Raw genomic sequence first — 25715 nt, forward strand, 5'->3', positions numbered from 1 at the left:
GAGAATGGCTGAAATTTTTCCAGCATTGATGAAAGACATGAGTCCTCAGATTCAGAAGTCCAGTAATTCTGAGCCCTACAAATAAAAATAAATTCACATCTAGACACAAAATTGTAAAACTACAGAGCATGAAAAACAAAGAGAATGTTAAAAGCAACTCAAAATCAAAGACCAGTTATTTACAAAGGGAAGATTATCAGACCCACAGCTAATTTCTCAGTGGCAACATTGGAAGCCATGAAACATTAGAATAATATTTTCAAAGTGATGAGAAAATTATTAACAGCCCAGAATTTTAAACAAAGCTATAGTATCAAGAGTAGTATGAATTAAACACCTTTTTAAAGAGACTAAGAGAATTTACCATTAACAGACCCTTGCTAATTGAACTGCCCAAGGATGTACTTCAGGAAGAAGAAAATTGAACCTAAGATGGAAGAAATAAGAGCTAAGAAGGAATGGTGAGCTAAATAATTGGTAAACATGGGGTAAATCTAAATAAGCGTTGACTTATTTAGTAATAATGATGATCACATATGGTCTTTTGACATTAAGTCAGATATGTCTGTTGACATTTTAAAAATATCACTAAAATAATAGAATGTATAGCTTCTAAACTAGTAGTGGGGGGGTAGAAAGTAAGGGCATGATGAAAACAATACAATAAAATTCAGGAAAAGTAGGAAAACAGCATAGGAAAAGAAGGGTAAAAAGCAGTGGTATCATAAAATGATAAACCAGAATATGCCAGTAATTAACAATAAATGCAAATGGATTATAAGCACTGATAAAAAGAAAGTGATTAATAGATTGAATAATAATCTCAGATTTAGTTATGTGCTCTTACAGGAATGATATAAAACATAAGGTCTCAGTTCATAGTTAAAAGGATAGAGAAAAATAGAGAATCCAGATGAATATTAACCAAGAAAAAGGAGTATAACAATATTTTTATCAGATAAAAAGCATTACTGAGGATAAAAAGGACCACTTAAAGTGGACTTAAAGTCTAATATAAAAGGAAGAATTCAGGAAGATAGTTAAACTTTTGTGTTCTTAATAACCTAGCCTCAAAATATGTGAGGCAAAAATGGTCAGAATTCATATAGATAGCAAATACTAGGGGAGATTTTAATGCACCTGGGTTAGTAATTGATGGATTGAGCAAAAACTAGTAAGGATAAAGAAAGCTTGAATAATATGATTAGAATAGTTTGATATAATGGATATATTCAGAAACCATACACTAATAATTCAAGAATTCTTAATCTTTACAAGAGTAACATTTATATAAATTGACCATGTGTTATTCCCACATCAGGTTTCAGTAAATACCAAATATTGGTAACACACAGATCATTTTCTCTGACCACAGTGCAATTAAGTCAAGTCAGTGGCCAAAAACAAAGAAGCAGAAGAAGAAGAAGAAAAAAAACCTGACCAACTAAAATATCCCATATTTTTAGAAATTTTAAAATATGTTCTAAATACCCAATGATTTTTTAAAAAGCAATCATGATGGACATTTGAAAATATTTAGAAGGGAATAATGAGAATGGTACATATCAAAACTTGTGAGATGTAGACAGTACAGCATTTGGAAGAAAATTTGAACCCTCAGATACTTATATTAGAGCAGAACATCAAATGAAAATTAACAGGCCAAATGTCTGACTTAAGAATTGAGAAAAAGAACAGCAAAGTAATAATTTAGGAGGAAGGAAATAATAAAGGTAAGAGCAGAGATAAGTGAAGTATGAATTAAAAAACCCAATGGAAGAGAGCAGCAAAACCAAAAGATATTTCTTTGAAAAGACAACTAAAATTGATGATCCTGGTAAGACAAAAAAGAAAGAGGCACAAGCAATGTCAAGAACGAAAAAAAGCATACACTTTAAAGGGTGTATTTTATAGTATGTGAATTATATCTTAATTTTTGAAAATATTTATTTATTTTCCTTATTATTTTTCGCTGTGTCGGGACTTAGTTGTGGCACATGGGATCTTTGTTGAGGCATACGGGATCTTTTTTTTTTTTCCATTACAGCGCACGGTCTGCTCAGGTTTCTCTCTAGTTGTGGCACACAGGCTTCTCTCTAGTTGTGGCATGTGGGTTTTCTCTCTATAGTTGTGGCATGCAGGCTCCAGAGCCTATGGGCTCTGTAGTTTGCCGCACATGGGCTCTCTCGTTGAGGCGTACGAGCTCAGTGGTTGTGGCACGCAGGCTTAGTTGCCCCGCGGCATGTGGAATCTTAGTTCCCCGACCAGGGATCGAACCCACTTCCCCTGCATTGGAATGCAGATTCTTTACCACTGGACCACCAGGGGAATCCCTTAATTTTAAAAAAGAATGGAAAGAAGAGTATTCCATGAATAACTTTATGCTAGTAAATTTGAAAGCATTGGCAAAGAAACAGTTTTCTGGAAAATATAATTTAAAACTGACTTAATAAGGCATATCAAATGAAAAATGTATAACTACTTAAGCAATTGAAATAATTAATCTGTCTCCCTATGAATCAATTAGTATAACCACAGGCTCAGATGATTTTACAGGTGAGTTTTACTAAATATTTAAAAGACAGATACACATATTCTTTCAGAGCATAGAAAACGAGGAAAGATGCTTTCCAGCTCATTTTGAAGTTGTTTTAATCTTGATGCTAAAATTAAAGGACAGGAAGAGAGGATAATTATAAGCTATTTTCACTTACGAGCACAGATGCTAAATCCTAGAAAGTCTAATAGTATCAGAAATTAGAGGGACTTCCCTGGCAGTCCAGTGGTTAAGACTTCACCTTCCAGTGCAGGGGGTGCGGGTTGCATCTCTGGTCGGGGAGCTAAGATCCCACTTGCCTCACGACCAAAAAACCAAAGCATAAAACAGAAGCAATATTGTAACAAAGCCAATAAAGACTTTAAAAGTGGTCCACATCAAAAAAATCTTTAGGGATTTCCCTGGTGGTACAGTGGTTAAGAATCTGCCTTCCAGTGCAGGGGACACGGGTTCAACCCCTGGTCCAGGAAGATCCCACATGCCACGGAGCAACTGAGCCTGTGCACCACAACTACTGAAGCCCACGCACTTAGAGCCCATGATCCGCAACAAGAGAAGCCACCGCGATGAGAAACCTGTGCACCGCAATGAAGAGTAGCCCCCGCTCGCTGCAACTAGAGAAAGCCCGTGCACAGCAACGAAGACCCAAATCAGCCAAAAATAAATAAACAAACAAATAAGTAAAATACTTGAAAAAAATCTTCAAAAAATTTTTTAAAAATAAAAATCAATTAGAAAGATGTGGAGCAAGAGGAGTTCTCAGACTGCTAGTAAGAGTATAAACTGGCGTAACCTCTTTTGAGTGCAGTTTACCAATATCTAGTAAAATTGAAGGTGCTTATACTTTAAAACCTAGCAATTTTAAGTATATAGTCTAAAGACACTCTTACATGTCTGTGGAATACAGGACAAATACATGACACTGCAAAATTCTAAGGATGAAAAGTTAGTATTCATCAGCAGGAGAATGGATTTATCGGTTCCATAAAATGGGGCACTATTATAGCAGCCAAGATGGATGAATCTCAGAAAATAATATTAAGTGAAAAGGGAAACTGAAGAAGAATACATACAGAATGGTGTCACTTATACAAAGATTAAAAGCATACAAAAAATGTAATGCAGTTTATGTATGTAGGAAAGGTAAACATGCATGGAACTGTTAACCCCAGATATAAGATAAGAAGGAGGGAATGGAATGAGATTGGGAAGGAGGAGGCAGCTTCTGGTGTATCTGCATATATACCTGAAGGAGGCAGGGTAGAATGTGTAGATTTAAATAAGGTAGATGGTGGTATAAAAATTTTGCATACCTTCTTATATTTTTGAAATATTTCATTAAAAACATTGTACCAATGCCAGTACTCTATTCTAGGGATTTTTTTTTTTTTCTCTAGGATTAATAAGGATGACCAGCCCTGCCACTGTTATGATACCCCAGGGTGGAAATGTGTCATCTTCCATGATGGCACCAGGCCCCAATTCAGAACTGCAGCCCAGGACTCCTCGCCCTGCTTCTCAGTCAGGTATTGACCTCCAATCTTTGAGAACTGAAGAGGCACAGATCATTACAAAATTCACCTCTCTCTGATGCCAGATTCCTAACTGCGCAGCTTAAATGCTGTCTTCTATGTAAAATCTGCCCTACTTTCTTAAAGCTGAAAGTCATCATTTCCTTCTCAGAATTTCTTCTCAGAATTTCTCATTATTCTTATCATTACTCTTATTCCTAAAAATCTATTCCTTGGCCTACTTAGTCCTGCCACTCCATGACTGAGAATTCTGTATTTGTTTTGTTTTCTTATAGCTCCTCAGAATATGCTTTGGAGAATACTCCACATTTTATGTTTGGCTCTTATATCCACTTAGAATCATAAGCTCTTTCTAGACAAGATTCATCTTTCTGTCATCTCGGCAGTTGCTTTGCATTATAGCAAGTGCTCACTAATGTTTCATTGAATGATCCCAGAAGATTTTACTCTATATTTGCAGAATTGCCAAGACTGTAGGATTGCTGAAGGATCTAGGTTGCAGTAAGTTAATTATTGCTTTGTTGACTGTCTTTAAACAGATGCAATGGATCCACTCCTCTCTGGGCTCCATATACAGCAGCAAAGTCATCCCTCAGGATCTTTAGCTCTCCCGCATCACCCAATGCAGCCCGTCCCTGTGAACAGACAGATAAACCCAGCTAATTTTCCCCAGCTGCAGCCGCAGCCACAGCCACAGCAGCAGCAGCTGCAGACAAGACCCCCACAGCAACATCAGCAGCAGCAGCCGCAGGGAATTCGACCCCAGTTTACTGCCCCAGCTCAGGTGCCTGTTCCTCCAGGCTGGAACCAGCTGCCTTCGGGAGCCCTTCAGCCTCCTCCAGCCCAGAGTTCTCTGGGCACAATGACTGCAAATCAAGGGTGGAAGAAGGCTCCCTTGCCCGGCCCAATGCAACAGCAACTCCAGGCAAGACCATCCTTAGCCACGGTACAGACACCTTCCCACCCTCCCCCTCCGTATCCCTTTGGCAGCCAGCAAGCTTCACAAGCCCATGCAAACTTTCCTCAGATGAGCAACCCAGGCCAGTTCACAGCTCCTCAGATGAAGAGTTTGCAGGGAGGGCCCTCTAGGGTCCCAGCCCCCCTGCAGCAGCCCCACCTCACCAACAAGTCTCCTGCCTCCTCACCCTCCTCCTTCCAGCAGGGATCCCCTGCATCCTCCCCAACGGTTAACCAAACTCAGCAGCAGATGGGACCAAGGCCACCTCAAAATAACCCACTTCCCCAGGGATTTCAGCAGCCCGTCAGCTCTCCGGGTCGGAATCCTATGGTTCAACAGGGAAACGTGCCACCTAACTTCATGGTGATGCAGCAGCAACCACCAAATCAGGGGCCACAGAGTTTACATCCAGGCCTAGGAGGTGAGGAACACTGAAGCTATTTGTGTTGGTAAATTTACTAGAGATAGCTCTTAGCAGAACTTCAATTTTTAGAGTTAATGGAGGGAGTGAAATAAGGATGTAATTATTTGGTTTTGTGGATATAGTGGTGACACTTGATATGACTTAGTTAACTTGATACATTATGCAGCATCTCACTGGTTATGTTTAAGCTAGCCCTCTGGATAAAAATGCAGGTAAAATTCAATATAGAGGTGTTCATTTTGTTTTTCAAAATGTTTTTGCTTGATCTTCTACTAGTAAATTAAAACATCCAGAAGAAACAGGATTTTATTAACAGCTTAAGCTGCTCAGCTGTTGAAAACATTAAGATTATGCAATAGAGCAAAAATGAAAAGATAAGAATAGGGTTTTGTTGGGGAAAAGGCCCTTCTGATTTTCAATTTTGATAATCCTAGTTAGTAAAATAGCATGGTGTTTGTTAAATTTGATTAAAATATAAAGGGGAATAAGTTCAGAAATCATTGACTTTTATAGTTTTATAATACCAATGCCTGCTCCTTAGAGAGGGAATTCCACCAGTTATACCTAAAGGAGATTTATTTATTTATTTTGTAAGGTGCCTCTTGTATGAAGAAAAAGCAATGGAGCTTAATGTGTGAGAGGTAAAACGATTACAGTAAAACTTATCCATCTCCATGTTTATTATTTATTCTTATTAATCATTGATCTAGTGCACATGAATGTGCTTGGAGCTTTTCAGAAAGGTATAGAGAGTAATACTGTCATCTGATAAACATACCCCCCACCAAAAGACACCCATTGCCTACCCAGAAAAAAACCCTCGCATCTTTAGTGCAACATAGCAAAGGCATGTTCCCATGATTTCTGGTGAAATTAAGTTGCTCATCAGTCTTTTTTCACTCTCTTTTACTGACATGCAGGCGGTAATATTTGAATCCTAAGAAGTTTTTAGAAAGTGCAAGAATGTTTCGGCTCCAAACTTCACTGTTCTGGGCATCTAGCCTTGGATCAGTGGAAGCTGGGTAGTCCCTCCTGCAAATGTGATTACAGATTTAATTACAATGGAAGCATGCAAATGGGGACTTGTCACTGCTAAAGAAAGGACAAATGCATATTTGTCTACAGAGCGTTTTTCAGGACATTGAAAATTTGGCCCTTAAGTAAAAGGACTAATACAGAAAAATTTTAAGTGAGCTTAGGTCTTAATGCTTTCCATAGAGCAAGTGATGTGCTCACCTAGGTGATCTGGCCACATCCAGGCCTATGTTATAAACTATGAGTGGGTTCTGAGATTCTCCTTATTACAGATTTGTTTTCTGAAATTAAACCTTCCTATAAAAGAAAATATTACTTTAGTAAGATTGCATCAGAGTACGGTTTTTGGTACCATAGCTGTCAGTATTTCAGCAAACCTTTTGAGGGGAAGGTGTAATGATAAATTTAATATACCCTCACTTTGACGCTCCTGTGAATTGTTTCTGATCTCTCGTCTCTTCCAAAGAGACAAGCACAATATTGGGGAGAAATTTTCCACAAAGGAAATTATCATCCATTTCCCTCAGTGGAAAAAAAAATCACCTATGTATGCTTAATATCAGGACCCAGGTCTTTGTTTTATAGTAGTTCTTATCAGTTTGTGTGAATATGAGAGAATTTAGCATATTCCTTTGGTACCTGTGTTAAAGTATGTAAAGTTTTGGGGTCCGTTGTATTACAGAAAAGTGAGCCCTAAACCTTGCTGTGATGTGGCCTCAGATCACATTTAGGGAGCAGATTGCCATCTTTTCCTTGGCATGTTCTAAGTGTAAATTTTTTAGTATTTCTTTTTCATTTTGACAATGCTCATGTAAGAGATTGTGTTGATTTTTTTAACCATCTTTCCCAACCTTATTAAAGATCTTACCAGTGTGACAGAGAGAGCTAAGCCAGTGGAGACTTCATGCAGCTCATCCTTCCTTATTCATTCCACATCTAAGCAAGAGTATAAATTTGCTAGGTAACTGCCTTACTCGTTGTTTTCTATTAAGGAATGCCTAAACGCCTCCCACCTGGCTTCTCAGCAGGACAGGCCAATCCGAACTTTATGCAAGGTCAGGTGCCTTCGACCACAGCAACTACCCCTGGGAATTCAGGAGCCCCTCAGCTGCAAGCAAATCAAAACGTCCAGCATGCAGGTTTGTTTTCTGTGATTTATTCAGCCAGCATTTATTGAACATTGTGAGGTAGGTAGACAGCAAGGATATACAGAGAAATAGAAGCCCTGGTCCTTCCCTTTAGTTTCAGACCTATAAATAATTATTCTTTCAGGGCAATAACTGATATATTGAAATTAGGTAAAATGTTTGGAGAATCTAGAACCACCTAAAGAAAGGAGATAAAACTTGAGGTAGAGCTGGGGTGAGCTTTTTTTTTTCCTGAAAAGAACCAGATAGTAAATATTTTAGGCTTTGCAGGTTATATGTTCTCTGTTGCAACTATGTACCTTTGCTGTTGTAGCACCAAAGTAGCCATAGACGATACATTAATGAATGACCATGGCAGTGTTCCAACCTGCCTATCTGCTACTGCAAAGCTATATTCCTGAACTCTGAATTCATGTTTATTTACAAACTGGCAATGGGCCTGATTTGGCCCATGGACCATAGTTTGCTGACCGCTCAGTTAGTGAAAGGGCAAAAGGTGTTTCTGGCAAAGGAGATGATAGGTACAAAGGCATGGAGGCACATAGCATTTTGAACAACTGTGGCTTTTAAAATCTCTTTGTAGTTCATGTTAACATTGTATATGCTGAGTGTCTGAATTCTGTGGTGTTTGAAGACCAGGCTTTAATCATTACAGGTTAGGAGGACAAATAGTGTGGAGCAGAATGGCTAAAAAGTATTTGTAAGCAACATTGTATAAGCCCAGACTTCCTGTTTCTGGTTGCTTTTAGGTGACACATGACTAACCCTGTTACCCTTTCTCATTCAGGAAATTTGGACTGAGGTAGCACAAATATTTTCTGAACTCCGATCCTCACTTGGAGTTAGTTCAGTTATGTGGTTCCAACATTAATTGTAAATCACTAAGGAAGGAGAATAGTTTTAAACTTAAAAAAAAAAAAAACCTCTTGAAAGCTTAGAGAAGGGTAGGGCAAACTGCATGACTTCCCCTATCTGCTAATGCAGATATAATTCCTATAATTCCTGAGCTATGTGAATTCATGTTTTCTATAGGAAGTTTTAAAACGGTGATAAAATCATTCATAATTCCTCCACATAAGCACAACTATTTTATTGATATATTTTTATATGGTGCCTTCCTCCCCCATGCACATATTGTTTTGATTTCTCTGTTTATCCCATCTAAGAGAGCTCTACTCTTGTCTGTCGTTTTCTCTTCTCCTACCCTACATTATTTCTCTTGTTAGCTTTTACTTCTTCCTGTGAAGATACTTTGTTATTTTACTCTTGCCAGCTAGACTCTAAGGGGTCAGGGATTTGATCTATCTTGTTTGTTGATGTTACCTCAGTACCAAAAATGCCTTGTACATATTAGGTACTCAATAGATAATTGTTGATTGGATGAATATACACTGGTATATTAGTGTATATAGTATATACAGTGGTCATGGAATTCAATTTAAGGCCAGTTTAGAAAATCTTCCTTAGGATTCAGGAAAAATCTGGATTGTATTAACAGTGGACAGTTTGTCCCCTGTCTCCTGGCTGGAGCATGGACTGGGCTCATAACTTCATTGTGGCTACCACTTTTTAGTCCCCATTTAAAAATGAAAAAAGGGGAGCAGATAAAATAAGCTAGAAGGTTATTCTGCAAAAAGGGAGAGATAATATAAGCAGTTATAGGAAAGTCCCAAAGACCCAACAATAAGTAAACACTGCAGCAAGCCAGGCAGTGTTCTTTGTCTGAATTAGAAATAATTTAGAAGAATAAAACATGTCCCATATGGTCCACCAGGGACTGCCACAGGGGAGGGTCACTGAAGTTTTAACATCCTTTGTTGACTGTCTTCTGTCTGCAGCTTCTGAATTGTCTTTTAGTTCCACCAGAGGCTCAGCTTCCAGATCAAGATTAAATAATTTTTGCCACATTGGGGCAGAGGAGACCTGTCTTTAAGAAGTATTAGCTATTCTTTTCTTTACAGTGTAACATCCGGATGTCAATCCAGATATCACATGCATAACCTTTGAGAGTCATTATTAGTTTTCCAAGGAGCATTTTTAAATGTCTTCTCAACTTTGCTGAGGTTTTTTTAAGCGGCAACATCACATTTTTTGTTTCCTGACTCATCTAAAGCAGAGCTTATTTCACTAGCCTACAGTGCTTTTCATAAATTTTCTTCATTTTAAGGTAGCTGCACATCATTTTTAAATAATGAGATGCTGCCTTTCTCTTTGTTTAATCTAAGAGAAAATAAACTTTATTGATCTTCAAAATGTTATCTTTAAGTTACCAAATAGGAGTAAAGAAACAGTTTCTCCTTCTCTATTGTATGGTCACTGAGAATATATGCCACAGTCACATATCCATACTATGGAAAACTCACAGAAGTATGTTAAGCACAGCACATTTGTTTATGTTGGTCAGTGGATATGGGTGAGTTGTGTTTTTCTAATTAAGGTAATTTGAGAATCTTAATACCAGCAAGATAATAGTATTACTTTCTGAAACTGTGCCTTTTTTTTTTAAAGGTGGTCAAGGAGCTGGTCCTCCTCAAAACCAGATGCAGGTGTCCCACGGGCCACCAAATATGATGCAGCCCAGCCTCATGGGAATTCATGGCAACATGAACAACCAACAGGCTGGTAGTTCTGGGGTTCCTCAGGTGAACCTGGGCAACATGCAAGGCCAGCCCCAGCAGGGCCCACCATCTCAGCTGATGAGCATGCACCAACAGATCGTGCCCTCCCAGGGCCAGATGGTCCAGCAACAAGGAACCTTGAACCCTCAGAACCCTATGATCCTTTCAAGGGCCCAGCTTATGCCACAGGGTCAGATGATGGTGAATCCTCAGAGCCAAAATCTTGGGCCCTCGCCCCAGAGGATGACCCCACCCAAGCAGATGCTTCCCCAGCAGGCCCCACAAATGATGGCACCACATAACCAGATAATGGGGCCTCAGGGGCAAGTTTTGCTTCAACAGAACCCAATGATAGAGCAGATTATGACCAATCAGATGCAAGGGAATAAGCAACAGTTTAACACTCAGAATCAATCTAATGTCATGTCGGGACCAGCACAGATAATGAGGGGACCAACTCCAAACATGCAAGGAAACATGGTGCAGTTTACGGGACAGATGTCGGGACAGATGCTGCCCCAGCAAGGGCCCGTGAACAACAGTCCATCTCAGGTTATGGGGATTCAGGGGCAGGTCTTGAGGCCACCAGGGCCCAGCCCACATATGGCCCAGCCGCATGGCGATCCTGCTACTACAGCAAATAACGATGTCAGCTTGTCTCAGATGATGCCTGACGTTAGCATGCAACAAAGCAACATGGTCCCCCCCCACGTGCAGGCCATGCAGGGAAACAGTGCCTCGGGAAACCACTTCTCAGGCCATGGGATGCCTTTCAATGCACCTTTCAGTGGAGCACCCAATGGAAATCAGATGTCCTGTGGTCAGAATCCAGGCTTCCCGGTCAATAAGGATGTCACGCTAACAAGCCCATTGTTGGTCAACTTATTGCAGAGTGATATCTCTGCAGGCCATTTTGGGGTAAACAATAAACAAAATAATACCAACGCAAATAAACCGAAGAAGAAGAAACCCCCTCGGAAGAAGAAAAATAGTCAGCAGGATCTAAAGTAGGTTGTGATAGTTTTGCCTAAAATCTTATTCATTTATTTCTATGTGAACAACTTTTTTTGATGGAAAATTTTAAACATGTATAAAATAAGAATATTATAATGAAATTATCCTTGCTTCAAATTATCAACTCATAATCCATCTTGCCTTCATCTATGCTCTCCCCATTATCCTCTTGGTTATTTTAAAGCAAGTTCATTTTAAATATTTCCGTATGTACCTCTGAAAGATAAGGACAGGTTTTGTCTTTGTTTTGTGTTTTTTATGACCACACAATACCATTAGCACACCTGGAAAAACTAATACTTCCTTCATATTCTCACATTTCCATACAGTGTCCACATTTCCCTGATTATCTCAAATTAATTTTTTTTTACAGTTTGTTCAAATAAGGAGCCAAACAAGGTTCATACATTGCAGTCAACTGATATATGTCTCTTAAGTCTGTACTCTCCGGAGGGTTGTGGCATTCAGAGCCTGAAAGTGCTGCCACACTGCAACTCCACAAAGCATGTCAGGTTTATAATGACTGTTGGGGAACCAGAAAGGCTGTATGTGTTTTGGAAATGAAAACCGTTTATGGAGACTCCCTTCTGTCTCTCAAATAGAAATGGTTTTTTGTACAGGTGCCTTTCCTTTAAAGGCTCTTTATCAGCAGCAGCAGCTTAAAATCTCATGCTAAGATGATTGGATCTTTTAAATCAGTTACCCTTTTGGTAAAGGTGAGTTCTTTTGCAAGATTACAGCAGGAAGGGCAATTGATTTATATTACATTTCCTGAAGCTAAGCATTAATTTAAGTTATATTTTTGGCCTTGATAAAATGTTTCCAAAGGGAATATTGATTAAACTGGATTTTCTGCCTTTAATTATAAAACTGAAATTCAGAGACATTTATTACCAGAAAATAGTGACTGAGGAGTGTAAAACAGGTTAATTCAAATAAATTGCTAGAACTATAGAAGAGAATAGGAGAGCTTTAGTTAAGGAAACAGAAATGTTCAAGATAAAACCAACTGCCTTTCTCTCAGCCTTCTCACAATATTTCTTTGGTTGTACTCTAATATTGTATTCACTTTTTTCTTGAATCTTATAAATCAATATTCAATAATTGTATATTAACAACCTATATTTTTCTTGAATTCAGAATTAACAACCCGTTTGGTTATCTGATTTTTCCAATAGCTCTTTCTAAGTTAAATTCTTTACTACTATCAACCTGTGTGGGAATAACATTTCTGTGGCAATATTTATTCCTCCCAGTAATCTAGGAGTAAAATTGCAAGGTTCTTCAGTTGCCATTAGTATGGATTTTTGCTGTCAGCACCAGCACTTAGGGAGATTGCTTACTTGTTGGGGATACATATTGTGAAAAGGGCCTTATATAGCATCAAGGCTCCTAGGAAGGGAGACAGTAAGTTAAAAGTAAGAGTGCATGCTCCCAATTCTACCTCTAGCTTACTATGGAACCTTGGATCTGTTTTCTAACACCGCTGTGGGCCTTTGTTTTTTCATCCATAACATGAGGTAACTGGAACAGGTATCTGAGATATTTTTTTTAGCAATACAGTTCTTTGAAAGTAAAGGATACTGCAGAATCCTTGCCTATAATTTGAAGTGAGAGAGAAGTCATATAAGGAGCAAATTGATATAGGCATCTGCATGTGCTCAGGACCTGCTTCAGGTTCTAAATTCCCATGTGCTAGGGCTTTTAAAATGGATTTAAGGTAAGGCTTATGAAACTACAGAGAGTACAGTAAGGTAAAATACTGTCTAAAAGTGGGTGACCAATATCAGGGCAAAGGGAAACAAAAGGTAGAAAAGAAAAGTACAGCTAAGAGTAAGATTAAAAACAAAATGAGGGCTGTGAGCACTCTGGTTCTTTGGGAATGTGGGTGTTAGTAGGTAACATTTTTTTCTTCCCCACTAAAAATTCTAAGGTTCACCCAGGTAAAATTGAAAGCATCCCAAAGCCAATGGGGATGTCTGTTAAATACACTTTCTGCAACAAAATTAATTAGCTTTGTTCTGGTATTCTCCGGCTTTCTTTGTTCTCTGAATACCACTTTCATTAGCCAATCTGCAGCTTCTTGCAAGGTGTTATGAATTGTTGGAGCCACCACTGCAATATTCACAAAAAAAAGAATCTGGACTCCCTGGTTGAATTTGATAGCTACCCTAAAGATAATGTGGTTTCATAGGCACAGTACATTATAATATTGATAGCCCAAACTATGATCCCTTAAAACATCTAAGGGATGGATGATTACATGAAAATCATTATATCAGAAATTTGTAGAAAACGCTTTGAGTAAATAGCCATGTTATTAAAATAAGTGGATTTTAACATTTAATGAAATTGGCAGATTTTTTTATGCCAAATATTGAATACTGTATCAGACTAGAGAGATGTAAATAATGCTAAGAATGATAATGCAAATGGATTTTTTCAGAAACAGGGGAGGGGTTAAGCTTAGTTTTGTGTGTAAACTATACAACTTACTCTCAAATGTGTAATTTATGTTTTAGCACCCCAGATACTCGCCCAGCTGGTCTGGAGGAGGCTGATCAGCAGCCATTGCCTGGAGAACAAGGAATTAACTTGGACAACTCAGGTCCTAAATTGCCAGAATTTTCAAACCGACCACCAGGTGATAAAATGTTAACTAAAGTTTATATGCTTGTCATCATTTATTTACAGCATTATAAGTCTTTTTTTCAAGGAAACAATAGTATTTTATTTTGTGTACTAACTAGGCTACTTTGGTGATTTAATGTGTCTAGTATTTGGAAACTGTGCCTTGATATTAAGTTAAAAAATTTCAAATATTACTTCTGAAGGCATGTGTGTGTATGTATTTGTGTGTATGTGTGTGTTTGTGTGTGTGTGTGTATTTTGCTCAAATTAGTCTTCATTATTTTAGGTCTTCATAAAATCAGACTAAAATGTCAAGTGCCTCTTTATTCTTGTCAATATTAAGGTTCTAGTTGGCATCAAAATGGATTAAGATTAAATGAAAAGATGTTTTCACTCTAATCCTGCTTGCCTGCCTTTCCTGCAGCCTTTCCTACTGGAGCTTTCTTAAAGCAGAGAACTACCAGGGTTTAAAATAATATTTTTTAAATACAACTTTTATTATGAATCTTTAAACATAAAAAATATGTAAAGAGTAATAAAAGAGACACTCATGTACTTCCTACCCAGGTTAATAATAAATAGGACCAATATTGTTGAAGCCCTCTGTGTTGTATCCTCCTCTGATTATAAAATAATATCAACCTCTAAATGTTGAAAATTATGTTGAAGAGGAAAAAGCCTCCTAAAATTCGTTCATTCCAACCTAGGTATTATAGAACCAAGGTCAGCTGCCACAGTGTCTCTATACCTGGTTCATCTTGGCCTAAGCAGTGGTTTGTAACTTTATTCCCCTGTGACACAGTTGAAGACACACAAGCCTGTCACATTTAGGCCACACTTCCATGTGTATACAAAGGATTATGTTTCTTCCTTTCTAGTTCCTCCACCTCCTTTTTTGGCATGTAAGTGTAAGTGATGTTATTTTAGGGATAAACTTTAGTCCACCCTTAATTTATGTATTTTAAAAGTGAATCCAAAAAAAAAAAAGTGAATTCATTATGATGTCAGTACTTGGTGTTATTTATTACAAATTGTTTGGGCACACCACACTTCCCATCAGTGAGTTACAGCAGCACAGTTGAGGCTGGGAGGTCACCAGTCTTTGGTGGTGGTCCAGAGGCATTATGAACAGGAAGGTGCCTTCTTCCCTCAGATACATCTGAATTCTTCTATTAAATCCCAGGGGTTCTCACACACATTATTGCTTCCTTTCTACAGTTTGCAAACTGGAAGCCTGTAGGCTGAATTTATAGCCTACGATATGTTTGAATTGTCATGCAGCATCCTGAACCAAACAGAAACCTGAATTTAAATGCCTTTAGATAGAGCATCAGCTCTGCAGTTTGGCTCTGTCCACAGAACTACTACTGTCTTATACCAGCCCACTTCTCTTCTTCATCACCGGTCTGGCCCCTAAAGGCATATGAATTTTCATCCCTTGATTAATAAACTTGGTTTTTTATTATGTTATATGCACGTGTGTGTGTCCTAGCTTTCCCTCTCCACCATTCTGTTACAACAACCCAATCTATCTTAACATTAATGCCCTTTGGACTGCTGCCTCCAGCTTCTGGAACCTTTACAGTAGCCATGCCCTTAACTGTTACTTTCGAGAGAGGCTGCTGTATTGTCTGTGCTGCTCTCTTTGGTATTTATGCTGTCTGGTGGCCTAATTTTAAAGAAAAAGGCATTTGTATCATAGCCCTGACATCAAGGCTTCTACAGAAATTACAGTTCTTAACATGGGAACCTGAGTTAAACCTATAGAAATACCATATGTTGTTGGCTTTATAAATGTAAAGAGGTTAGTTGGGCCTAAAACAAAAAAGGATTAAAATGAAACTTCAAAACTGGATTCTGCACATTGTACTCATTGGTGCCATGTCTGTCATTGGCTAGAAGACATTGATTAGCTATTAAACACAGGGTGTGACCCTGTGGATCAGCAGCATTTGATAGCTGCTCTGTGAAAATCTTGAGCCAACACTTCTTCTGACTGCCAGGCCAGCTGTCCTTATGCCTGTACCTTCGTAAAACTTTCCTAATGTATTTTTCATGCAACAGTGAAATAAATCTAGTTTGTGAAATTGTATGTATCCCAGTTATATGCCCGCTTTTCCCCACTGAACAACCTTTATTCTTGGTTAATGATCTTTTCATCCTTTCTGCTGATTGTGTAAGGTTTTGGTTCTAAAATGCCAAATAAAATCTTCACAAAAGAAAGAATCATTTGAGATGTTGCCTTCTAGAAATCTATAAGGCATTGTCCCTCAGAGTTCTTTTCCTGAAATTATTTTTTATTCCTGAGGGCTGTGCTTCTTGCTTATTCTTCAATTATGGATTCATAGAAAATATTTCTCCAAATAAAGTTTTACATGTAAGAAAGTAAACAGAAATTAACATTCGTAAAAAGAACTTCAGTGCCCTCATTTTATTTTCAATGTGTGTATCAGCTTCTATTAGCTCCTACTATTTATTGAACTGATTGACGTCGGAGGGGCAGTTTAATTCATTGGGTTTCCCAAAGAACTGAGCCTGAAGGATGCAGCATGGTGTGTGAAGCCAATGGGTTGGAGTAATTTTAAATCCCTCTTCCTTAAGGAATTGAATCCTAGAATTTTATATTTTACTTCTGTTGAAAGAATAAAAAGGCTATCTTCAATGCTGGCGTTTTCAACAAAACCAAGTCTTAAAAAAATTAATCTGTGCTAACAGAAAAAAAGTGACTCTTAAATGCTTCATTCACAAGTACAATGAAATATTTACTATGCTTGCATGAGACCCCAGTGCTGGGCGGTTAACTGTTTGCTGTTGATGGAGTTTTTCTCATGTCATCTGAATGTCTGGCTGGTATAGACTTGGCCAGTTTCAGTGCATAGCACAATGTCTATTAGAGTCTTAGTGCAGTGATGCCTCATTCAAACCCTGAAGACTGAGGAGCTCCAGGTTCTTGACGCTTTGCTTTTTGCTTCCTTAAGCAGTGTGCCTCTTTGCCTATGTCAAAGAATGAGGGGCTGCCCCTATCCCCCTGGGAATGGGCACGCCTGAGCTGTTTGTGCACAGTCTGTGCAACCTAGATGAGTATTTCTTGGCTATACTCTAAAGGTAGCAAAGCTTTTCTTGCTGAAAATCTAACTTCCCTGATTTTGGGGGCTTGTTTTAGGTTATCCTTCTCAACCAGTTGAACAGAGGCCACTTCAGCAGATGCCTCCTCAGCTCATGCAGCATGTGGCACCCCCACCCCAGCCACCACAGCAGCAGCCGCCACCGCAGCCACCGCCGCCCCCCAGTCAGCCACAGTCTCAGCAGCAGCAGCAGCAAATGATGATGATGCTCATGATGCAGCAGGACCCCAAATCAGTTAGGCTTCCAGTCTCCCAGAGCGTCCATCCCCCAAGGGGCCCCCTGAATCCGGACTCCCAGAGAATGCCCATGCAACAGAGTGGCAGTGTGCCTGTCATGGTCAGTTTGCAAGGACCTGCCTCCGTGCCGCCATCACCTGATAAGCAAAGAATGCCAATGCCTGTGAATACTCCTTTGGGAAGCAATTCAAGGAAAATGGTATACCAGGAGAACCCCCAGAATCCTTCCAGCTCACCACTGGGAGAGATGTCCTCACTCCCTGAAGCAAGTGGCAATGAAGTACCATCTGTCTCAGGAGGCCCAAATAACATGCCTTCACATTTAGTGGTTTCCCAGAATCAGTTAATGATGACAGGGCCAAAACCTGGACCATCACCCCTTTCAACAACTCAAGGTGCAACTCCCCAGCAGCCTCCTGTAAATTCCCTGCCCAGCTCTCATGGCCACCACTTTCCAAATGTGGCTGCCCCAACCCAAACATCTAGGCCTAAAACACCAAACAGAGCCAGCCCCAGACCCTATTATCCTCAGACACCCAACAACCGCCCTCCCAGCACAGAACCTTCAGAAATCAGTCTATCACCAGAAAGACTCAATGCCTCCATAGCAGGACTCTTCCCTCCACAGATTAATATTCCTTTACCTCCCAGGCCAAATTTAAACAGAGGCTTTGATCAACAGGGGCTAAATCCAACAACTTTGAAGGCCATCGGACAAGCACCTTCAAATCTTACCATGAACAATCCTTCCAATTTTGCTGCCCCACAGACTCACAAATTAGATTCTGTGGTGGTGAATTCTGGAAAGCAGTCTAATTCTGGAGCAACAAAACGGGCAAGTCCAAGCAACAGTCGCAGGTCTAGTCCTGGGTCAAGTAGGAAAACCACCCCAAGTCCAGGGAGACAAAATTCAAAAGCCCCTAAACTTACTCTTGCCTCTCAAACTAATGCAACCTTGTTGCAAAATGTGGAGTTGCCAAGAAACGTATTGGTCAGTCCTACTCCTTTGGCCAACCCCCCTGTACCTGGAAGCTTCCCTAACAACAGCGGGCTGAATCCTCAGAATCCTACCATGCCTGTGGCTGCAATAGGGGGTGTTCTTGAGGATAACAAGGAGAGCTTGACTATGCCTCAGGACAGCGACTGCCAGAATTCCCAGGGTAGGAAGGAGCAGGTAAACATTGAGCTAAAAGCAGTCCCCGCCCAAGAAGTTAAAATTGCCCCTGAAGATCAATCCAAAAAGGATGGGCAACCTTCGGATACTAACAAACTTCCCAGTATCGAAGAGAACAAAAATTTGGTGTCTCCTGCTATGAGGGAAGCACCAACATCGTTAAGTCAACTTCTTGATAACTCTGGAGCTCCTAATGTGACCATTAAACCCCCTGGGCTTACAGATCTGGAAGTAACACCTCCAGTAGTTTCTGGAGAGGACCTGAAAAAAGCATCTGTCATTCCCACACTGCAGGATTCGTCTTCTAAAGAACCCTCTAATTCCCTAAATTTACCTCACAGTAACGAGCCATGTTCAACTCTTGTGCATCCAGAACTGAGTGAGGTCAGTTCTAATGTTGCACCAAGCATCCCTCAAGTAATGTCAAGACCTGTCAGCTCTTCCTCCATTTCCACTCCTTTGCCCCCAAATCAGATAACTGTTTTTGTAACTTCCAATCCCATCACAACTTCAGCTAACACATCAGCAGCTCTGCCAACTCACCTGCAGTCTGCATTAATGTCAACAGTTGTCACAATGCCCAATGTGGGTAGCAAGGTTATGGTTTCTGAGGGACAGTCAGCTGCTCAGTCAAATGCCCGGCCTCAGTTCATTACACCTGTCTTTATCAATTCATCCTCAATAATTCAGGTTATGAAAGGATCACAGCCAAGCACAATTCCTGCAACCCCACTGACAACCAACTCTGGCTTGATCCCTCCCTCTGTTGCAGTCGTTGGCCCTTTACACATACCTCAGAATATAAAATTTTCTTCTGCTCCTGTACTGTCTAATGCCCCCTCCAGTAGTCCTGCTGCAAACATACAGACAGGTCGACCCTTGGTCCTTAACTCACGAGCCACCCCTGTTCAGCTTCCTTCCCCACCTTGTACAACTTCTCCAGTTGTCCCTCCTCATCCCCCTGTCCAGCAAGTAAAAGAACTGAATCCAGAGGAGACTAGTCCTCAGGTGAGCACCTCAGCAGATCAGAGCACTCTGCCCTCTTCACAGTCAACCACAGTGGTTTCTCCCCTTTTGACCAATAGTCCAGGCTCCTCTGTCAACCGGCGAAGCCCAGTCTCATCTAGTAAGGGCAAAGGAAAAGTGGACAAAATCGGCCAGATTTTGCTGACCAAGGCATGTAAAAAAGTTACAGGCTCTCTTGAGAAAGGGGAAGAACAATACGGTGCAGATGGAGAAACTGAAGGCCAAGGGCTAGAGACCACAGCTCCAGGGCTCATGGCAACAGAGCAGTTATCCACAGAGCTGGACAGTAAAACCCAAACACCCCCAGCACCCACTCTGCTAAAAATGACCTCTAGCCCTGTGGGCCCAGGCTCCGCCTCAGCAGGACCCAGCTTACCTGGCAGTACTCTCCCCACCAGTGTACGCTCGATAGTAACCACTCTGGTACCCTCTGAGCTCATCTCCGCGGCGCCGACCACAAAAAACAATCATATTGGCATAGCATCTGAGCCACTTGCAGGTGGCCTAGTGGAGGAGAAGGTGGGATCTCATCCAGAGCTTCTACCCAGCATAGGTATGTACTTGGGGCCTGGCATCATCTCGTGTCAATTTTTGATGACCTATCCCACAAGAGAAAGCATGACTCCTTTTCTACTTGGAGGAAGAAGAATGGGCTAAATGGCAATAGTGATAGTTTCATTTATTTGAAGTACATTGGGAAATATACCCTTTTAAAATCCCACGTTGTTTACATTCATTAATATGGTTCTCTCTCAGCTCCTGAAATAATCATATACCTTTTATTTACATAAAATTTTTCATTTTACAAAGAAGCATTTTCACCTGTGTTACATCATCTTCATACCAACCATGTCAGGTAGCCCTAACCCCATTCTGCGGGTGAGAAGACTGAAGCTCAGAGTTCAGTTTTCATTCAAATTCTATACTGTGAGCCTCCAGTTTAACCATGTCCCTTAAGAGTAAACAGCAGTTTCTGCAGGTTCTCCTTACTGTGGTAAAGACTTGCTCTCAACTGTTCAGAGCAGGTTTCTCATAGCCCCTTCCTCATTGTACTCTATCCCAGGGACTCTTCCCTTCTGACTGGCTACTCTAGGGGAGAGCTTTCCAGAAAACCAGCTTTCATGGTAATAGACATGGGAGGAGCAAAGTGGTTGAGAGATAGGCTTAGGTTGTTGCCAGCATATACCAGCTGTTTGGGCTTAGGCAAGTTACTTGACTACTCCAAACTTTAGTTTCCTCCTTTGTAAAATGGGGACAATAGTAGTAGTAAGAATTCAATGAGATAATGTATATAACATTTTTAGCACGGGGCTAGAATATAGTAATCACTCAATAATAGGTAAAGAATTCTTATTGCCAGTTTCTTTTTGATGCAATCTCTTTGAAAATTAGACCATTCCATTCATGTATTTCTAGTTCAGGTTATTTCCTATGTACTGGTAAGGCGGGCTAATGATGGAAACGTAGATGTCCTTACATCTCCCCTCCTTCCCTTGGCATCTCCCCCCGCACCCACCCCCACCCCCCCACACATACGTAATGTTCCTCCTTCTGTGAGGCTTAAGTGGTACAGAAGCTCTATTTCTCCAGAGTGGAATCAGTCAAACACTGCCATAACTCAAAGGACCTTTGCTGTATCCTAGGCCAGCCAATAGCACCTGTTTATGCAGCTAAAATGCTTCGAGGGGCAGGAGGAGGAGCAGAAAGAACACAAGCTTCTGGTAGGATCAGAGTTCAAATTCTAGCTCCACTGGTACCAGTTGCAGTTGGATAAATCCCTTAACCTCTTGTAAGCCATGTACTTCACCAGTAAACTGGAGATTGTAATTCCTACCTCCCAGAATTTATACAAAGATTCATTGAGCGGGCTTAGCGTAAAAGCCAGCACACTGCCTCACACAGAGCCCTGGAAAGGTTAATTCCCCTTCTCTCTGCCTATTCACTTCAAAACTAGAGATACAGGGAGGGATAAAGGTCTTTAAGGAGTTCTCTGCCCTTGGAGGAGACAGAGACTTCATAGGGCTGGGTGCTGTATATTCCTGGTTCTAGTTCTGTTGATGTAAGTGAGCCCTAAGAATTTTTTTAAAACCTGGTGTAACTTAAATATATTCTCCACTATTAAATGTTTCCATTCTGCTTCCTTTCAGGGAACCTTTCCCTCTGATACCAAGAGAATAATGATGAAGTTAATAACTTTTATCTGGATCCTGTGTAATCCTAGAGAAATATAGGAGCATTAGGGAGATGAACCAGTAGTTGGAAAAAAAACTTCTCAATTTCAGTTAAGATTATTTCCATTCTTTTTCAAGGGGCTTCTGTGCTTTTACCTTGAAAGTGTGAGAAACCAATACTGGAGTAAAAAATAAAAGTTAAGGTACAGTTTTAGGCTTTATTAGATAAGCATCCAAAATAAATTCTTAACACAGATGCATCATTGACTAAGCAGGGAGAGAAATCTACAAAAGTCACAGTTTCCACATGAGGGTAAAACTTATTGTTGTAGAGTTTATCTAGGATGGTAGACTGAGCGTCAAGATGGGCGGGCATAACCTTGAGTGACTGTGGCATATCTATGTCTTCGATCTTTACGGTATGATCCCAGAAGTTCCCATTCTAGAGTACATTGTGTATTCTATTCCATTCCTCTTCAAGGGCCTGAGTTCTCTCTGTCCTTCAAAGCCTAATTCTGATGTTTCTCCCTTTAGTGTACCTTCAGATTTCTCAATCGAGAATTGATCTCCCTTGCTTTGGACTCCCATAGTACTTTATACTTTATGAATCTGCTTCATATAACATCACAGTTGACTCCAGAGTACCACTTGTGTATATCTTTAATACTAGACTGAATTCCTGATGGGCAAGAAGAATGGAATTTGGTCTCTAAGGGTGCCTGGCACAGAGCCTTGCCCCTAGTAAGTTCTTGGTAATTGTTAGATAAAATAAGTAGATAACATATCAAATTGATTTGATTCATTAAATATGAATTGAATACCTGCTTTTTGCCCATCACACTTGCCAGGTGCTATAGAAAAGTACACAATATATGATTCATTTCAGGTTTCAAGGTATGTAGTCTTTAGAGGGTTGAGACAATTTTTTAAATGCTACGGTTGAATGGTATAATTGTCCTTCTGAAAGTGGTTTGGGTTGCCTACTAAAGTATGCTTTTGGGTTTTTTAGAGTACTGGACAGAACTTGACCCAAAGAAGCAAAAATTATGGGTGCTGTTGTCCTCATGGCCATATCCTTCCTTGATCTTTGCACATACAAAAAGGAAAAACAGACCCCCCTAGCATTAGTCTTTGTTACTGAGTGTTAAGGTAGTTAATTTTTTAAGCAAGTTTTGGAATGTACTGTACTTTCAAAGTTAACTTCAAGTACTGTTTTCTAAGAATATGTGTATTTCAGCAGTTACTTAGCCCTTGATTCAGTCAATGCTTTCTGCTTTGTTTAGAAAAGAATGTTAAAGCCCTGTTTCTTTTCTTTTTTTTTTTTTCTTGCCTTAGCCCCTTCACAGAGTTTAGTCCCAAAGGAAACTCCAGCCACAGCACTGCAGGGGTCTGTTCCCAGACCAGGTAAGGCCCACCTTGGAAAACTTTCTTGAGTGGAATAGATTACATGTGAAGGAACCACTGCTGTCCTCAATGTGCCAGGAAGTGGCTGAAACTATCTTATCTATTTGCTTCAGAGCAGACTTTGGTTGAGTGGCAGAGCTTATGCAGTACTATTTGAAGTTATTTTTCCCCTGACCAGCTTGCTCTCTGACGCATTCCTCGTGTCAGCCAGGGAACTCAAGAAGGACATCTCAGTGCCCATTGTCTGCCACCAAGCCGTGGGTGGTTTCCATTGTAGAGTTTGCCCTGTTGCATGACCCTGGCACCCATAGCTGGCAGCTGACTGATTGGCATACAGTAACTCACTGGGGTGGGAGGCATTACTGCATTAAGACAGTAATTGCATTATCATGACAGGAGTGGAGGCTTGTTCCGAAAACCTCTGCTGCAGTGAGGTAGCCATTCCTCAGGGAGTCAGAGTCATTTCAGTCCTGTCTAGATGGCATTAAGTTCTTCCCATGACCAAGATATTGTAAATAGCACTAGGGATGGTGTTTCTGGAAGGTGGAGCCCATGGTAATCTGACAAATAACTACTGTGAAATGCTGGCTCAGCTCTGAATGCATGAGGATCTTGATGGCAATAACAGCCGTCAAGATTAGACTGCCAAAGCAGATAAAGATTATAGATTTGGGGCTTCCCTGGTGGCGCAGTGGTTGAGAGTCCGCCTGCCGATGCAGGGGATACGGGTTCGTGCCCCAGTCCGGGAAGATCCCACATGCCGCGGAGCAGCTAGGCCCGTGAGCCATGGCCGCTGAGCCTGTGCGTGCGGAGCCTGTGCTCCGCAACGGGAGAGGCCACAACAGTAGAGGCCCGAGTACTGCAAAAAAAAAAAAAAAGATTATAGATTTGTTACAGTTTAGTCTTACCTGGCTCTTTGTCATTGTAGGTTATTGGGGGATACCCCCCCTCAAAAAAAGAAGTATGACTGCTTTCCACAAGGAGGTTAGAGTCTCGCTGACAATACAGTTCACATACTTGACAAAATTTTTTTTAAAAAAGTTTAATTTTGAATCTTAAGTCAGTAAAAGTAAGGTAGAAGTTGGGAATTCCCTGGCAGTCCAGTGGTCAGGGCTCTGTGCTCTCACTGCCGAGGGCCCAGTTTCAGTCCCTGGTCGGGGAACTAAAATCCCACAAGCTGCACGGGGCGGCCAAAAAAAATTAAAAATAAATAAATTTTAAAAAGTAAGGTAAAAGTTGTGATTATTTTAAAACCTGCTTCAGGGTGCCATGTCCTATATGATGGATAGGACTTTCTATTGTACATTCTTTGGGTAAAACCAGGCCTCTGAAAAAATGGATGAGCAAAAAACATTTTAGACCACCCAGATTCGTTTGCTACCAACTACCCACATGATACCTGAGAAGGGTAGAAATGGAACAAATTCTTCAGAGAAGGAATTAGATAGTAAAACTCATTTTTGATGAGAAAAGGAGCAACTAGAAAGGGGAAGGGAATTCCATCTCCTGCCCCAACTCTTTTCTCCAGAAGATGGACTCTACCATATCATATGTCCTCCTTCTCAGAGTAATTTGCTGTAGAATCTTGTTCCTTTTAAAAGTTTGGCTCAAATGAATCTCCTTAAAATACTGCCTACGCCAACAATTGCCTTCACCAAAACCCCTTTGATCTCCACTTATATGAATTAGCTGTGATAGTGTTAAAATGGTCTAAAGCATTGAATTTTGTTTCAAAAGAGCAAACTAACCAAAATTTTTTGTAGTAAACCTCTTTTGACTTGAGCCGTTTTTATTTCTGAGTACACATTTCCTGAGTTTCTTTGCTCCAGCAGAGCCAACAAGGCAGCAGAGACTCAGTGAGTTGGTATCTGTTTCTTGTGGAGGGGGTTCCAGGTTTTATGAGTTAGATATGGGGAGCTAAATAACAAATGAGAAGCATGGATTCTCCTCTGCCAGCATCTTTCATTGAAGGCAGAGTAGGACAGCCTCTTTACGTGAAGGCTGCATCAACATGAGCATCATAGCAATACTAATAATAGCTAATACTGAGTTATTACTAAGTGCTGCTGTACTGAGTTTTTTATATGTGTTATTTAATTTAATCTTTTTAACTTTGAGGTGGGTAAAGTGTTATCGCCATTTTTCAGATGAGACATTGAGCACAGAGAGGTCAAGCTGTTTGCCCAAGGTCACATGGCTAATAAGCAGTGAGGTCAAAATAACCCAGTCACTCTGACTCCACTGCCTTCAAGGAGGTTACTGTGTAATAAGTAGGGTAGGTTAGACATGTACACTGTGTTTCAGGTGTTGAATTCCCTGAAACGGGGGACAGGGAAAGGACTGTGGGAGACCAGAGGCAGGGGAGATGACTGCTATCTGATGCATCAGGGATGGTCTTTTGGAAAAGATGGAACTACCTAAAGGCATATAATGGAGGAAGAAGATGTTTTCCTGCTGGTGCTAATAAAGAAGTGCCTGGTAAACGCATAGGATGCTCATTTAAGCAAAACCCTGCTAGACAAATGACAGAGATTTTCCTTTTTTAGAGGGCATTGCTGAGAGGTTGAGGAAGAGAGGAACATAATGGTGTGTATATCTCAGAGTAAAGCAGTCTGCTCTCTAAAACTCAGGAATTCCTTTGGAGGAGAATGCATCCTTAAT

The 25715-nt window shown here is 40.4% G+C and overlaps 1 protein-coding gene across 2 annotated transcripts in view; it reads left to right on the forward strand.

Moving 5' to 3' along the window:
- Positions 1-25715, forward strand: part of NCOA6 (nuclear receptor coactivator 6) — a 52262-nt gene that overhangs the window by 13341 nt on the left and 13206 nt on the right. The window contains exons 4-10 of one of the 2 annotated variants that reach the window (XM_007447792.1): positions 3955-4083; positions 4629-5468; positions 7499-7645; positions 10163-11279; positions 13809-13930; positions 17081-20032; positions 22986-23054. In XM_007447792.1, the coding sequence (XP_007447854.1) occupies positions 3955-4083; positions 4629-5468; positions 7499-7645; positions 10163-11279; positions 13809-13930; positions 17081-20032; positions 22986-23054 (5376 nt within the window). The remainder of the gene's footprint in view (positions 1-3954; positions 4084-4628; positions 5469-7498; positions 7646-10162; positions 11280-13808; positions 13931-17080; positions 20033-22985; positions 23055-25715) is intronic. The other variant, XM_007447793.1, reaches the window with a different exon arrangement.

Source organism: Lipotes vexillifer, unplaced genomic scaffold, assembly GCF_000442215.2.
Source record: "Lipotes vexillifer unplaced genomic scaffold, Lipotes_vexillifer_v1.1 scaffold397, whole genome shotgun sequence".
In the NCBI taxonomy this organism is placed as follows: Eukaryota; Metazoa; Chordata; class Mammalia; order Artiodactyla; family Lipotidae; genus Lipotes; species Lipotes vexillifer.